This window comes from Camelus dromedarius, chromosome 10 (assembly GCF_036321535.1).
Source record: "Camelus dromedarius isolate mCamDro1 chromosome 10, mCamDro1.pat, whole genome shotgun sequence".
NCBI classification, from domain to species: domain Eukaryota; kingdom Metazoa; phylum Chordata; class Mammalia; order Artiodactyla; family Camelidae; genus Camelus; species Camelus dromedarius.
Window position 1 is genome coordinate 73817251 of NC_087445.1, and position 16958 is coordinate 73834208.

Consider the following 16958-nt stretch of genomic DNA (forward strand, 5'->3'; position numbering starts at 1 on the left):
CCAGAGCAGGAGGGAGGTAGGAACTGAGAGGGATTTAGCAAGCAGGATTTTCTCCCAGGCCTCTCAGCATGTGGACACACAGATCAATGTCTTATCCTGCGTTCATCTGGACACTGTGTTAGACACTGTGTTGATCAAGACGTCCCCTCCTGTTTCATATCATATAACGCATTCATTTCAGCCACTGAGCCTAAATTACTGTTTGCTTTCTTTTTTGCCTTTATTTTTTCCCCCTGAAATGGTAAGAACTCACGTAAGGATGAAGTTAGTTTATCCGTGCTAATGCTTTGATTTTTCTTTTCTCTTTCTCTTTGCCACAGTAGGTAACCAGTTAGGGGCCTTGGTACATCAAAGGTAAGCAGTGGGTTATGTTTTATTATTTATTGATCATTTCTAATTGTTTATTGATCCACCATCTGTACTAGAGTGTTAGAAAGTCAGAGGTTGAGAGTGTGAAAAACCATGGGCTAGATTTCTTTAAGACTCAACTTTTTTGTAGCCCTTCCCAAGACAGTGTAAGCTGAAGGGGTAAACTAATGCAAGGTACTAAAAATCTGCTATTATTGTATGTAAACTTAAGACTTCTAGGAGGTTGGAGCTGCTGTTTCTGCCCACATACACTGAATTTAAAAGGAGAGAATGAAATTTTCCTCCTGGTGTGATGATTTTCCCAGTGTTTTGTGAATCCTTAACCTCGTCACTTGAGAAAAGATGCGCTGAACAAGCGTGACTTGTTGGACTTCCACAAGATAGAGTGTGTGGTTCTCCGGGAGTCACAGCCCGGGGAGCCGGTAGCTGGGCCCCACCGCTGCTGTGGTGAGAGGCTTTGCCACAGAACCTTGGATGGGTGCCCAGTTGATTCCTTCCTTAGTTACCCCTCACAACCTTCCCTTAAACATTGAGGCTTTAGAGAGATCCAGAGACCTCTGGGCTTTAAGAAGACCAGTCTGTAAGATGGGTTATTTGTGGTCACAGTATTATCCTTTGAAAAGGGTAAAGTATACAGCAAGCTGCTGCAGCTTCTCTTCCCTAAGGGATGAGATTTTCTGCATGTATTTGTTACTGTAACATGTTATCCTTAACCTTCGCCAGCAGTGATACAGTTATATTCTCTTGTATTCTCTGCAAATGTTTGCGTTTCTGGATATCACTAGGCATCAATTAACCAGAAGATTTATCCTGGATTTTTGTTATTGTTGTTTCTTTGCTTCATTTTTAATGAATTAAAAATACAGTCATTTAAATGAGGTTGTGTTAATATCAAATGTAACTTTCCTATAAAGCCATAGTTAATCAGGATTTTACTTTCCAAAATGTTTATACTTTGTACATTAGACCAGTTTCAGTCTTGCATTTAGAGTAGTAGAGCTCTGTCTTCCAGGAAGCCCAGAGCAATTCATCTTAATAGGTGTCTTCCTCAAAGAGAGTCTGCTGAAATTGTTCCTGGGGGCTGAGGAACTGCCTGAGTTTTGTGACATTCGGAGTTGTGATAGTGTTGAACCCCTTCTAGTAAATTCCCCAGTACTGTTTCCTGAGCATAGGCAGCTTCTGCTGCACTGCTGCACGTGGCTCCACAAGCAGGAGCACCGTTGCCCTTCACCACAGTCAGGGGACGTCCCAGCAGGGACCCCACACTTACTGCAGGGTATATTGTTAGGTCAGCTGAGTCTTGACATTAACGTCCACACTGTTACTGATTTAGAAAGCCAGGAATTGCCTGATTTCGGTGTGGATTCGGATATCCCAAGAGGTGGAGAGAATCCCTGTGTGTATGAAATCTGAGCATGTAACCGCAAGGAGACTCTGTTTGCTGCCAGCCTAATGCTGCAGTGCGATGCTCCTTATGCTGTTGCATTTCTGCTAAATGCTGCACTTCCCTGGAACACATGCACTTTATTCAGTCCTTTCCATGATGGGTAAAAATCCAGCTGTGTGAGAGATGTTTTAAAATGCTTACTTTTTTTCTTAAACTGCTTGCATTTAGCTTCCTCCTAAGGTAGATGTTTAGATTTAATTGCTTTCTGGGGTGTTGGGCAAATTGGATATTGTCCACAGTACACTCACTCTATGGCAAATTTGAAGACTTGTTTGAAAGAGCCAGTGCAGTAGTTTAAAAAAAAAAAAGTACATAATGGATGGGATAGCATTTGACAGAAGTACCTTGCAGAGTAAGCAAGGTAATTATTCCGTACTGGTCAACACTGATTAGGCCTCTGCTGGATACTGGTTCCATTTGGGGCATTTCACCCTAATTTAAGGCAGACAAATTGGAGGGAAGCCAGAAGGCAGTAAATTAGATTGGGAAACAAGGAATGTTGGAGAGTAGTCCAATCTCTCTTCATCTAGGGAGGAGACCAGAATAGAAGTCTAAATGCTCTCCCAAACCCCAAAAAGTCTTCAGGTGTGAGCAGTGCTGGGAGTAGCTCTATGAAGGAAAGGCAGGTGTTAGTGGAGTTAATGGTTTAATGAAGAAACAGAGGTTTCTTCCTGTGACATGAGGAAAGAGGAGGCTTAGATCTTTTCGAGGAGTGACTCAGCAAGGGGCTCGTTAGGTGACAGTCTTTGTGGGTGCTTGTGGGCTTGTTGGCCCCATTGGCAGGGTTTATTTTAAGTCTTTATCTTTTAACATTGCCAGTGTGGGAAATTTGGGGAACCTAAAATGACTGCAGAATTCTTTATTCTATGTATTTTTCCAAAAATGTTCTTTGTTTTTAGGGCAGTAATAACAGAAGAATTCAAAGTACCTGATAAAATGGTTGGATTTAGTAAGTAGCCACATTATTTACTTTTTCTCTAATTCCTGTCTCTCAGTGTGAGTGTTACTTGTCGTAAGGTGCTTTGCATGCACACTGTGTTCTCTGGAGCCCCGAAGTACTGCAGGTCTCTCTCTGGGTTGAGGGGGAGACCAGAATGTTGGGCTGTGGGCTCCCCCCTCTCTTCTCACCTCAGCCAGAGCCCCCTTTATCGTCTGCTGTGTTTCATGTACGATTTCTGCGGGCTCGCTGAGTCCAACCCCGTCTGTTGTGCTGTGGAGCCAAGTGTAAATGTTTGTTAAATTAAGTCATTTATGTGTGCTTAAATACAGCATAAGGGCATATTCTGACCCTGTTCAATTTATTTCAGTTATCGGCCGGGGAGGAGAGCAGATTTCACGAATTCAAGCAGAATCTGGTTGCAAAATTCAGATTGCTTCAGGTAAGGGCTACCTTCTTCATAGATCTCAGTTTGGCTGAAATCAGTCTTTTTTACAGAGCTTTCAGATTTAGTACCTTTGCTTGCTGCTTGGAAGTTGAGGGGCTCGGGTAAGTGTATGTGATTGCCGTGGTCCTTGCACTTCTAGAGCTGGCCAGCCGAGAACCAGGAAAGCCAGAGCAGAAGTGGGCCCAGACATGGTGCTGCCCATCTGGCTTCTGGGGAGGCCCTCCCTCTGCAGCTCTCGGCCCGACGTGGCCCCCCCGCCCCTTACACACCTGCCAGTCTAGGACCACTGTTTTCTGCACCAGAATGTTATGCCAGACATTGTGGGGCGTGGAGGAGTCCTGTGGCTCTGGGCTCACGCCGGAAGACTGCTCGCCAGCTCCCCGTGCCTGCCCTTTGTGGAAAGAGGCCAGCTGGAGGTTCTGGCTAAATTAGCACATGTTCAACACAGCTCAGGACCTTTCCCAGTTGAGTCCATTTTGACCGTGTGATATGGAGAGACAAATTGAGGAAGAAGAGTTTTTCATTTTATTTATAGTTTCATCATCTGAGTTTGACCTCTTTCCACAGCGGAGGAGGGGGTTTGGAGGACATTCAACTACAGAAATGTTTGTCATTTTAAAAGATGCTTAGTATAGTGTTTTGAAGGCCGTTACTGCTGTTAGCTATTTCTCTTTAATTTTTTTTTTCCTTTGAGTAAGAATTTTCAGAGGCAATTTTTTAGGGTCAAAGTAAAGCGTCATGTGTGGTGTTGGAAAGTAAGATCTTTTTCCTCTCCCGTCGAATAGCCCAGAACCAGTTCCACATAGATGTCACTGTTCTTTTGGGATATTCATGCAATAACTGGTAATAACTCTGATGTGCATACCATTAAATTCCTTACTAGTGTTCCTCAGAGCTATTTGCAGACAAATAAGCATCAAAGTGCTCTGCAAACGGAGAAACTGAGGGAAAAGCATGTTAAGTGACTCAGCACTGACGAGCACACAAGTGGGTCAGATACGAACCTGAGACTGGTGATTAGGACCACCTCAGAAACCTCTGCTGCGTCCTCCCAGCTCCCCTGCAGGACCTGTTTTTATTTTGAGACTCTAGGGTGGAGCTACCAGCTTGATATCCTCTCCACAAGTGGAGGCAAACTGTCTTTTTTTGGGAGCCTGGGCTTCTGTGGGCTGATGTAGGAACCAGCCCAGAGAGACAGTCTGTACACAGAGGCAAAGGTACAGGTTGCCTGATGCCCACCAACACACCTCATCTTCTTGATTCTTCTTATAGAGAGTTCTGGGATTCCAGAGAGGCCCTGTGTACTTACCGGAACCCCAGAAAGTATTGAGTAAGTTTATTTTATTTACTTTTTCCTTTCACTCTTCTTCCTCCTTCCCCAAATGGGGAGAAATGGAAGGGCAAAATTGTTACCGAACACTGTTGAGCTGGGCTGCAGTCTGGCCCCAAAAGCAGGTGCTTCTATAGAGAAGGATCTGGGAGGTTGCCACACCAGGAGAGTTTTTCCGTTACTTAAACACGCAGGGTGTTACCTTTTTTTCAGACCCTACAGATTTCTCACAGCTGTCATAACACCTCCTTCATAAATGAGGTTCTCAAGAGTGTACGTTCACCCTGCCTGAATGCTCTAATCAACTTACTTCTTCCTTGTTAATACCTCCTTTGCCTGAGCAGGTCTGGATTAGTGAGCCTGTCACTTTGTGCACCATTGAGAATCCTGGTGTCAGGTCATTTGCTGGGGCCGATTCCACTGATATTTGTGAAGCAAATGAATCCACTCTTTGTGGCCATTGCTGTACTCTGAGGGCCATACAGACCGGCTAGAGGGTGTCTTGACTTTTGGGGCCCTTACAACAGCCTTAAGACCAGCATTGCTCTCCTACCCTGGTACACGCATGCTCGGAGCCTTGTACCAGATGTAGGCCTCGTAAATCCAAGAACCTCCTGGGGAAGGGGCATGTACTAACGTAGAGTCTGCTCGCTCTCCTCTTTCAATCTACTGAGTAGTGTTGCGTTTGGGGACAGGGATGCTGAGATTATATCTGGCTCAATAGGTAGGGCTGTTTTATTGTTTCCATTTCTCAGGGAGTCTAGATGAGTTTAAATTCTCTTGTTCTGCTGTAATGTTGCAAGCAGTGAACCAGAATAAATATCGCTGGCAGGTGTGCATTATAGGGCAAGCAGGATGCTTTTGCTGGAGTCAAGGCATTTTTCTTCCAACACAGGTTAATCTAGTACACAAGCAAAATATTAAAAAGCTGCTGTAACTGAGACGAGTACAAGGCTGATTCTATACACAAAGGCTCGAGACCACAAAAGGCAGCAGTATTTCCTGCCTTTTTCTTCTTTCTTCCTACTCTTCTAAATATTCCTGCTTCCTGTTCTACCCAAGCAGTCAAGACAGTGGGATTATAACTTTAGGTGGAAACAATTTTGTTTTCCTCAGTGCATGGTACAACCAGCCTGTTTAGTAGCTGAATTTTTCCCTGTTAAAGGAACCACAAGATAGATTATGCATGGTGATTTAAAGAACAAATTCTGCAAGTGACATCCGGGGAGATTCTGGTGCAGAAAAGGAAACTGGCCCCACAGATGACCTCGGTAGGCTGGGTTGTGCTGTTTTTTTTAACACTGTGGTTTCCCTCCCCCATCTCCAGAGAAAGCAGCATAAAATTCCACATGAAATGTGGGATCTTAAAAATCTGACATGAGAAAGAGCAAAGCAGGTGACTATAACTGTACAGCTGCATCGAACCCTGCCTCCTGTTCCCACCCCTTGAAACCAAACTGGTGATTCGTAGCCTTAGCTTAAAAGTCATCGAGCATTCTGGTTGGTGACGGAGAAGAAATTCAGAGTTTAGGAATTCTGACGGTGACTACTAACCCTTGCTTCCTTTCTTCCCATCTTTCTCATTGCTCTCTCTCCTGCCCTTATTTAACAAACGTCTGTTGAGCGTATACTCTGTGAGAAGGGTTCTGCTGGACTGGGGAGCAGAGAGAGATGCAGAGGGATTGAAGGTAGACTCTGCCACCAGAGCAGAGGGCATCCCAGTAAGAGACGAGACGTGTCTGTGGAATGAATACAAGACACAGGCATGAGCAGAGGGCAGACTGCAAGGGGGCTGCGTTGGGACGTTGGCATTACGGTGTGTGTTGCTTTTAAATTCCAGCCCAGTAGCGTGGCGGATGGCAGAGGCCTCCTGGGTTGTGGGGCAGGAGCTGGAGCTGGCTGGAGGGCTGCTTTGACTCCTTCATGTTTCCCCTTCCCGGGCGCCTGGAGTGTTCATTTCATGCTGGTTCTCCTGTGGTTCTTTTCCCTCCCGAAGACAAGCCAAACGGCTCCTGGGCCAGATCGTGGACCGCTGTCGGAATGGACCCGGCTTTCATAATGACATAGACGGCAACAGCACAGTCCAGGAGATTCTCATCCCCGCCTCGAAAGTGGGTCTGGTCATCGGCAAAGGAGGGGAAACAATCAAGCAGTTGCAGGTACGTGAGCCCTTCGCAGAGTGGCGCTTTAGCAGGCCTTCACCTTTCTCCAGCTTCCCTGTTCGGGAGGTTTTGTTGTGGCTGTGGCTCTCCCCAGCTGGGCAGGCCGTGCACCACGGTGCAGAGCTCCCTCAGAGTCTCTGCCCAGGTGCTTCCACAGTTCCTCCATTCCAGATGTTTCCTGAACGTTTACTGTGACCAGGCTTGATTGATGCCAGCTATGACTCCCAAGTCCTGGGGTCCCCGTGAACTTGCAGCATCCACCACGGCCATGAAGCCCTGGCAGGACTGCTTTTACCGTCAGGTGACAACATCTCGGACAGGAGTACTGTGTCCAGAGCCAGGGGCCCTCAGCCAGCAGCACTCCCGCTCGTTGGCTGTGTGATCTTAGACCTATGTTCAGGTACTTTTCTAAGGCTCAGGGTCCTCGTCTGTAAGAGCAGGGAGTGTCAGCCTCACTGTCGTAATGAGCTGAAATAATACCCGGTATTTTATATTATATAAGACCCTCAGCACAGAGCCCATTACTGAGTAAGTGCTCCGTGAGCATCTGCTGCTGTGAGCTCCAGAGTCCCTCATCTTAGATGCTTGGGGCTGACTGTGTTTTCGAATTTAATACCCCCAGCAAGGTCTGGGGCTGCACCCCGTAATCAAATGTATCTTCCCATGGCCAAATGTAGTAACAGTCACACTCAACGAGAGGAAGTCTTGAAATTCACTTACATGAGTTCAGGTTAGTTTTGGAGCCAAATTCAGTTAGGAACAAATTTTTAATTCAGAGCTTTTGGACTTTGCAAGTTGTGGATCGGAGTTGTGACTTGCTTGTGTGCTCTGGGGTTGTGGAAGGTGCTCTAGTATAGACTTTTAAGAGTTCAGGGGTTAGAATCCCAGAATCCAAACTTCGGTGCCTACCTCATCGGCTCTGGAACCTCGGGCAGCTTGCTCGGCACCCTTCCCTCTCAGGGCTGCGCGGGAGCTCTGACCAGATGCTGTTCAGTAGAGCACCTGGCTCAGTGCCTAGCATTATGTGAAGATAGCTCTGTAATATTTAAGTATTCCAGGGACCAGAAAAGGAGGAGAGTTTGGGGAAGTGGTTTTGAGTGTCACGCTTGGAAGCTCTCAGGCGCGGCTGGCGTGGCAGTGTTCTCAGGCCGGCTTCCCGGGCCGGCTCGGAGGGCAGTGCTTGTGTAGGTGGATGTGTCTTACCGTGGACGTGACCGACCCCCTGCGGCTTGTGGTGCCGCCCTGTATTCATTCCTCTTCGTGACAGTGAGAGCCATGCCCATGTGTGCCCACAGGAGCGGACAGGTGTGAAGATGGTCATGATCCAGGATGGCCCGTTGCCGACGGGGGCAGACAAGCCTCTTCGCATCACTGGAGACCCGTTTAAAGTACAGGTAGGAGAGAAACTGGGTCAAGCAGGTCCCGGGGGGAAGCAGTATCAATCAGAGTAGGAGTACTTGGAGCACTTTTTTATGTCATTCAGAAAGTTACAAAACTGGGTGTTCCTTGATTTAAGGTAAGCTGTCTTCCCAAACCAAGTTTGACAATGAAAGGAACTCGGGTTGTGCTGCCAGCGCAAGCGCTGCTGGCCATGTGTGGCCATTGGAATTCATTCCAATTACATAGTGAGTTCCTCGTTTACACTGGCCTGGAGTGCTCAGAGCCACGTGTGGATGGTGGCTGCCGTCAGCGACAGCCCGTGTGCAGAACTTTTCTGTAAACACAGAAGGTTTTGTTGGATGGCGAAGCACTGATTAGAGGCAGTTTTCAGTGTCGACCTGTATTCAGCTCAGATGCAGGCTCCATTTAGGCTTTTATTTGTTCTCTTTCTAAACCTGTTTTTGTAAGAACTCTGGCTGAGGTGGGAGGTGACCAGAGGTGCCAGTACCACACGAGGCCCTGTGTGCCCTCGTAGCAGGCATCCTGTGTGCCACAGAGGACGGCCCCAGGTGCTGACAGCAGTAAGGGGCTTAGTTCTGAATCACCTGAGGTGCTTCCACCCTCCAGCTTTTGGGCCGTTAGCAGGAGCGTGGGTGGGCTGTGGGTGTAGGATTGTGTCTCTTCCCATGAGACAGGAATGCTCTCTTTCCTGTCCCCTGCAGCCTGCCTTGCCTCTGCTGCACTTAGAGTAGCTCCAGAGTGATGCACCTTGCGAGCCATCAGCCACAGCCGTCCCCCTGTAGGAGCTCTGGGGCTCAGATCCAGTGGAGGTCACCAGTCTCTGGCAGATGATTTCCCCTGATTTTTCTTGTTTTTTTTTTTAATTGAAATACAGTCAGTGTACAATGTTGCATCAACTTCTGCTCCCCTAGTTTTTAACACTGTCGCTCAGCTCAGCTCAAATGGTATTGTTGGTAGTTTTTTCTCGGTCAAGGTTTGTGTGTAAAATAATGATTTTACAACAGAACTGAGGGCCAGTGATTACAATGGCTTCGTTGCTTAGGCTCCAGTCAGCAGTGCAGCCCTTCGCTCCTCTCCTGCCTGGTCGGGTCCCCCCGCGTTATAACCTGTCAGGCTGCACCAACCTTTCCTCCCTCAACTCGTCCAGTCCAGCTTTTGGGCTCTGCCGCTGTGGTTTCGTAGAGCTCTGTGGACGGAGTGGAGAGCTGTGCTGGACGCCAGGATGCCTGCCTCCCAGAAGCCCTCCACGCTTGCCTTCTTTGACTTATCTTTTGTAGGAAAAATACCCGGGCAAGGAGCTTATTTCATTGATGTTTCATGAATTTGCAGGAAAATTACCATAAAGAAAGGTTTTTAGTATTTTTTTAATTTTAAAACTGTGTATTTTGTGGTTTTTATTTGGGAGAAGCTGTCTGCTGTATTTAAAGTAAATTGTTGTTTGGGGATTTTGGGGTTTTGTTTTGTTTTTTTTCTCTTCCCAACTTTTTATTGTGGAAAAACTTCAAATATATAGAAAAATTAAAGAGCTAGTACAGTGGACATTTGTATACCCCCGACCTACTTATTTCACATTTGTGTGTATATTTTAGTTTAGTTTTTTTGCCTAACCATTTGTAAATAAATGATGGATATTATGACTTTCCAGCTCTAAGTTCTGCAGTGTGTTATCTCCTAAGAATAAAATTTCTTCCTGTAACACCGGGCCTAAGAAAATAACTAATCCTGTAACATCGTCTTAGAGCCAGTCCATATGCAGCTTTCTCCAAATGTCCTAAGACGTTGCTGTTTTGGGTTTTCTTGGTTTGGTTTGGTTTTTCCAGAACCAGGACTCAGTCTGGGTTCCCACATGACCTTGAGTTGTCCTGCACGGCTGCTCCTTAGCCCAGGTTCCCGTGGGGCTGGTGCTAGTCTGGGCGGGGTGGACTGACTGACTGGGCATTCTTGGAGGAGAGGACACTGAATGTGCCTTGGAGACCGTCGGTGCGGTGGTAGGTTTGCCAGTTGGTAGGAGAGCTCTTCGAGCTGTGACGCTGGAAGGTTTTCCCCGTTACCTCCCCGTAGCTCCTCTGCCACGGGGTGCCTTGGGGAGGTCTTCTTTCCCGTGGCGCCGTCCACATTCAGAGCTCTCAGAAAACCCTCTTTTTGCTAGAAAAAAAATGGCATATCAGAAATACGTTGGGGCGACCATAATCAAGCCCTGACCCAGCTCATGTGCTGACCCAACTGTAGTGTAGAAGACAGTGAACCCTTATCTGTGTGGACATTTTGGGAAACGTAAAGAATACGTCATTTAAGGTTTAATGTACACGATACACTGCTCACCAGCAGCCAGCCCGCCCTGTGTCAAAATAAGGTAATAATATAGTGAGTTCTCCCGCAGCTGAGTGCCTTTGGAGGCCTTAAGCCCAATTTAAAAGGGTTTGATCTTGAAAGTTCCCCTGATGTCAAGTCTGTTTTCAGGATACTGGTCTCCATAATGCCTTGTGTCTGTGTTTCCACAGCAAGCGAGAGAAATGGTATTAGAGATCATCCGGGAAAAAGAGCAAGCCGACTTTCGCGGCGCCCGTGGTGACTTCAGCTCGCGGCTGGGAGGAGGCAGTATAGAGGTATGCTGGAGTCACAGGTTAGCGGGCAAGTTTGAGGCTGTAAGTCACGCTTCTGCTTGCTCTTGAACCTTGAGCAAGTTGTTTAACGCTTGTCTCACCTGCAGAACCCTGCAAGTACGCATGCTTCCGGCGGTGGGGGCGTAGGGGGGTGTCGGCTGTAGTGAGGGGTGCCAGCCAGCATGTGCATTTCAGGGAGTGGGGCCACCCCCCCTGGCTTGGGGTTGTGCTTCAAAGCTTATCCCACTGCTCAGGTGAAGACCAAAGTCCAGGTTTTCATGGTGATCCGTATTGTGATTGTATCAAATTTGGAAGCCTGTTATATTGATGAAGTGGAATGGGGTTAAAATGCATCCTTGATAAGACACTGCAGCACAGATGGGCCTTACAAACATTATGCTTAGTAAAATAAGCCAGATACAGAAGCGCAAGTATTGTATGGTCCACTTATGTGAGGAATAGGCAAATTCATAGAGACAGAAGGTAGAGTAGTGGTTACCAGGGGCTGGAGAAGGAGACACTGTGGTTTAATAGATAGAGTTTTCAGCTGGGGGTGATGAAAAAGGTTTGGGGTATAGATACTGGCAATGGTTACATAACAGTGTGAATGTATTTAATGCCACTGAAATGTATATTTACAAGTGGTTAAAATGATAAATACTATGTTGTATATATTTTACCACAATAAAAGAATGAGAAGAAAGAAACCATTTTAAAGGGTTGTAGTATAATCAGTGTGTATAGTATATTTATGCTTATTACATAGAACTTAGAAGATAAAATTTTAATTTTCAATCTTAAAACTTTTTTGGTATCTTTATCAGGTTTATATTTGTTTTACTTGCCTTTTGTAACTATTTTTCAATCAAACCTCAGACCTACTGGATGCATTTAATGCACAGGAATGCAGTCATCAAACATAATATTTCCCCTAAGAGGAAAAAATATGCTTATTGTATCATTTCCAGGAATGCACTGTAATAAAAATCAAGTTGTTGTTTGTATATACACAACAGGTTTGCAGAAGAGACAGGTCTGCAGAAAAGCTCTGATGAGGCTTTGTTTTCTCTGCACTTAGGTGTCTGTGCCTAGGTTTGCTGTTGGGATTGTAATAGGAAGGAATGGGGAGATGATCAAGAAGATCCAGAACGACGCCGGTGTGAGAATTCAGTTCAAACCAGGTTGGTTTTGATGATTTTTGAAAGTCCTCAGCATGATGAAGAATTACACGCACCTCACAGAACGAGGGCTTTGTAACTAGCGCGTCGTGTGTGTGCTCTCTCTCATTCTCCCTCTCTCTTGCAACTTTTCAGTCTGGGTTTCTCCTCTGGCCCTCATTTCTTCACTTGATTTGCTGGCCGGGTCATCCTTCTTGTGCCAGGACACTCTAGCCTGGGGGTTTCCAGGCCTTTTTCTTTTTTCCTTTAGACTGATAGAATTGGAGGAAATCAACATAGCATTTCCAGCCTTTAATTGTGCCACATAAAGATGTTAAAAAAAATTGTTATTTTGATTTCATAACTTTAAAGGTAACTTAAAACCATAAAAAATCTTAGAGTAAAGGACAGTTCTTTAAATTTTATAAGTTTACTTTCGTGAGCAGAACTGTCTACAATGTATTTTTCTTAGTTCTCTGAAGAGGAGAAAATATGATGGACTACTTAGAAATTAGTGCCATGGCGCAACTCTGTTTTCCTTGAGTTTTGTTTACTTTTAGTTTAATTTAGTTTCTATAATATCTTTTTTAAAATATAATTGCATAAGAAATGAGTATTGACATGGACCATGCAAAATTATGTGGCTGTAATATATTTCCTTATCCAAAAGTCTCCCCGAATCTGGTGATGCTTTTGTTCGTTTGTTTTTGGTCACCACACTGCAACACTGTTTAATCGAGTGGCCATCACAGTACTACCCTTGCTTGTCCCAGGGAGTCCCCACCACATAGCAAGGCACCCTCCACCCTACCATGGCCTCAGACTCCCCAACACCCTGGTTGGGGAGATGGCTGCCAGCTCTGGGTCCGAAACCATGTTCTTCTCCAGGCTCTTCAAAGCCCCCTTCTTCATGTGAAGGTCACCAGTTCCCTCTGGTGACATTCTGATTATCACCCCTCTGGTACTGATGGGAATACTGATTGTAAATCAGATTGATCTTGGTTTCCTTCTGAGGTTGGGCTTTTCCTAATCCCGTCTCTCACCTTGTTCCACACAGATGATGGCATCAGTCCAGAGAGAGCTGCGCAGGTCATGGGACCCCCAGATCGGTGCCAGCATGCGGCACACGCCATCAACGAGCTTATTCTCACAGCGCAGGTGGGTCTGGCTCTCTGGAGTTGAGCTCTCTCACCCGCAGAAGGAGCAAGTGCCACCCGCTCTCAGGGCAGCACCGTGAAGCAGTCACCCGCCTCTCAAGTCACATTTTTGGAAACCAGTGCTCTTGTCAGTTATCTCCCTCTAAGATTATAGCCAGTGCCTTCTCAACATCTGTCTCTTTCCTACCTTTTTTTCTCTTGCTAGGTTATTACTTTTCTGTCTTTATCATCCTAGGATTTAGATTTTCTTTACACAGTAAGTTCACAATTGTTTAAACTGTTTGGGGGAGATAATGCAAATTGCCACGTTTCAGACAATCGAGTGTCCCTGTTATAAACTACAGGTAAAGTCTAATCGTAGCTTTAGAAAGCACTTCACGATCCTCCAAGTTTTTAAAACTGTCTTCATGCACTTGATTCCATGCACATCTTTCTCTAGAGTGTGAGCCGGCTTTTGTGATACTGTGAGGATCCACCTGTCCCCGCTGTGAACTGCTCTGGGGAACCACTGTAACTGGTGGTGGCTTGGCATGGTGTGTCCCCCAGCTTTGTAGGACCAAGGAAAGTCTGAGAATGATGGGAGCTGAAGAAAGAAGCAAGAGGTTGGAGATCATCCCAGCTCTGCTGTTTTTCATGTGACCTTAGGCAAACCTTTGAACCCCTCTTGGCATAGTTTTCTTAGCAGCTAACCAAGGAGTTTGTACCAGGTGGTGTATGTGATTCCCTAAGTCACCTGGGGTGGGGGAGGTACCTGCTGAAGTTACAGATTTATAGACCCTCACCCCAGATCTCCTGAATCACAGTATCCCAGAGAGTGCTTGGGCTTCACGTACAGTCCCAGGCAGTTCTTAGAGAAGTTCAGGAGAGGGTGACTAATTGATGCTAACGTCCTTTTTAGTTGTGAGAATTGATGAACCCAGAGCTGCAAAGGCTGTGAGGTGTTTAGGAGACAGCCTTGTCTTAGAGAAACTGCAGCATACCCAGAACATTGGCTGCGTGCGTGTGTTTTAACACAGATATTGAAAAGTACCTCGTCGACTTGTCATTTGTTGCTCATAAAAGCAGAGTGTGTCAGAAAGCACTCCAGTTAGCTCGGCTTTCCACTGGGTTAGATTCTAGGTAAATGTTCGGTTTACCCTTAATGGACAGGAATAGGTTCTGCCCAACATTTTTCTTCACCGTGAAGGAGCTCTCAGCCCAGGTTTGCCCTCAACATTAAACCGATTTTAAATGCTGCAGCTCCAGTGTGACTCAGAGGACCAAGGCTAGACCAAGGCTGGAATGAGATGTGTCACCCTTGAATGAAAGGAGTCTTCCTCTGTTAGGCGTTGGGTGTGGATTTTGCTCTCTGTGGCGAAGCAGTGTGAGAATGAGTCAGACTTCTCCAGCCCTGGACCACAGGCCGAAGCACCTGGCTTGTTCCTCCTTGTTTTGGGAAGTGGGGCAACCAGTTTTTCTTTAAAACCCTTTTATTCTTTTGCTGGTTGGACTGCAAGGTGTTCTGACTCACAGCAGTGTCTGGATTGTTCTTTATAGCAGACTTGTCGGGGGAGGGTCAGATGTCATACGTTGCCGCTTAATGTGTCACTTTCAAAAGCTCATAGTTCTTCAGCATCTAATATCTGGCTTCTGGTAGGCCCAGCATGCATTAGCCACAGGGAAGGGCAGCCTCAGCATCGAGAGGAAAACCATCCAACACCTGTAGGTGAGGGCCCAGTAATTAAAACTCAAGGGATAAGGGCACTGAGCTCCAGACTTAGAAATTTATATCTGACTGCCTGTTTTAGTTGTGTATATTTGTTCTGTTTATGTAACCACATGCATTTATCTGCACATGTCTCCTTGAATACGCCTGTGATTTGTGTTAATTCTGGTTTTGAAGAACACTTCAGAATCTGAAATGTGGAAAGGTGCTCAGGTTCTAATGCGTGCCATTGATTACATCCTGTCACTTAACCTCCTCCCTGGAGACAAAAAAACAGTGCTGGTGGCAGTGGCAGAAATCATAACTTGAGCTCTGCTTCCTTCCCAGGAAAGAGATGGCTTTGGGGGCTTGGCAGTAGCGAGAGGAAGAGGCCGTGGCCGTGGTGACTGGAGCGTGGGAGCCCCTGGTGGCATCCAGGAGATAACATACACGGTGCCGGCGGATAAGTGTGGCCTCGTCATAGGCAAAGGTAAGAGGCAGCTGCTGTGGTTTGCCGTCCCCCCTCCAGCTGTTTGACCCGAGAGCAGACGGGCCACATGTAATATCTTAAAGCGGGAGGCTCATCCTGTTCATTGCACTTGGCTAAGGGGCCAGGTCTGGGGCCTCAGCTGCCTTCCACAGGAACCCTCTTTTGCTTGGTCTTCCCGCGCATGGGGCAGAGCAGTGGCTTCATCACCACGTGTGAGCAGCAGATGGGGTTGTTGAAAGGCACTCTGCACAAGATGAGGGGCCTCTGAATGTTTGTTGATCGACTAATTGGCGGTTAACTCACCTCCAAGGGACTTAGAGGAACCGTTAAGATAATTTCCCCAGGTGGAGATTGCTTTCTGACAAGTGCGTCACTTTTTTCCTTCCTGGATTTGGATGTTTGGTCTTTATTGACACGACACATGAAAATGGTTTTTATTTTTTCAACATATTCACCATGAGTAACAGACACCCTGTGGAGGGAAATAAAAATTGATTTGTTAGTTGTTTCTAGGCATTTCAGAGAACATTAGGTAGAAACCCTCGTTAATGGCTAATGTGGCTCCTTCCCATCCTTCAGGAGAGGCAGAGGGGAGCAGGCAGGTTTCTAGGCCCTCGTTGCTGGTCTGTCTGGGCTGGCCCTGGGCCCCAGAGGCTGCGGAGAGCAGGACACGGGAGCAGTGGGCTTGGCCTCACTGCCCTCTAAGCTGGCAGGAAACTAGAGTTGGCCTTGGGTTTTGTATTTGTCTGTTTATTCCCTCCATGTGTACTTAACAACCTATGGAAGAAATAAACACAGTCTTCTCCCTGGAGTTTCCCCGATTTCTGTGCTCACCAGACATCTTTAGCTGTTGGAGGGGTGCTGGCATCCCACGGACGGAGTGTGGTTGGGAACGCCGTCACCAGCAGAGCGCTGAGCCTGCCGGGCACGTCCTCACGAGCTGGCACGGGGTTGGATTCCTCCTGTCCCTCATTCACCTCCCAGAATCTGCACTCAGCCCCACTTGGACAGTGTGTGTTTTACGCTCTTATAATGTTTTTCTCCTGTATCTGTGCGACCCTTGGGTTATTAACCTCCCAGAGGTGATAGAAGCAGTGTGGGTTTGTTGTAACTTGCTGGCAGGGTGTGCGTGCTGGGAGGTGTTTGATGGATACTGGCAGCTGCCCAAGTGCTGTGCTGAGCCAGACGTGCCACCCGGACCAGCATCTGGGGCACCGTGCTGTTAAATCCAGTTGATGCGTATACTTTGAGAATCAGACCTAGGTTTCCGAGCCTTTTGAGACATTTTGTCAGGTTTTCGTGTGAAATGTCTTCTTAGACCTGGCAGAGCCTCACTGTCTTCACTGTGACAGTTTCTCGTAGTTTGTCCTCTGCCACATTATCTTAAGTGATCCCCAGAGGCAGTGACAACAGAATGGAGCAGTAGCTGAAGCTGTGTCCTGGTGCTCCAGGAGCAGCCTCCAGAAGTCCAGGAAGTTGTGTTGGGATGGGGGGCTCAGGGTGGGGGTGTCCTTCTATAACCCCCTCCCCCAACGGGCAGGTCTGAGGTCTCCCTTTGGGAAAGGTGCGTGGGTGAGAGGAGCCACACGCAGGCAGGGCCTGCTCCCCCCAGCTCCAGCCTTGGACAGACGCTGCACCTCCCTGGGCCCCTGCTGGATTTCCATGATAAATACAGCAATAGTGACAGATAGTGTGGCCAGCCCCGCACTTGTCAGCCAAGCCTTTTAGCAGGTTTGATTAATTGCTTTACGATTTCACGTCCAGCCGGGGGGC

General features: G+C 46.9%; 1 protein-coding gene across 5 annotated transcripts in view; it reads left to right on the forward strand.

The window, feature by feature from the left end:
• The window catches only part of FUBP3 (far upstream element binding protein 3), a 47885-nt gene that overhangs the window by 20961 nt on the left and 9966 nt on the right, over positions 1-16958 (forward strand). For 4 of the 5 annotated variants that reach the window (XM_010984218.3, XM_031450705.2, XM_064490617.1 and 1 more), the window contains 10 exons: positions 321-354; positions 2716-2765; positions 3124-3195; positions 4474-4531; positions 6528-6690; positions 7989-8087; positions 10596-10700; positions 11776-11878; positions 12912-13012; positions 15044-15185. In XM_010984218.3, the coding sequence (XP_010982520.2) occupies positions 321-354; positions 2716-2765; positions 3124-3195; positions 4474-4531; positions 6528-6690; positions 7989-8087; positions 10596-10700; positions 11776-11878; positions 12912-13012; positions 15044-15185 (927 nt within the window). The remainder of the gene's footprint in view (positions 1-320; positions 355-2715; positions 2766-3123; positions 3196-4473; positions 4532-6527; positions 6691-7988; positions 8088-10595; positions 10701-11775; positions 11879-12911; positions 13013-15043; positions 15186-16958) is intronic. The other variant, XM_031450704.2, reaches the window with a different exon arrangement.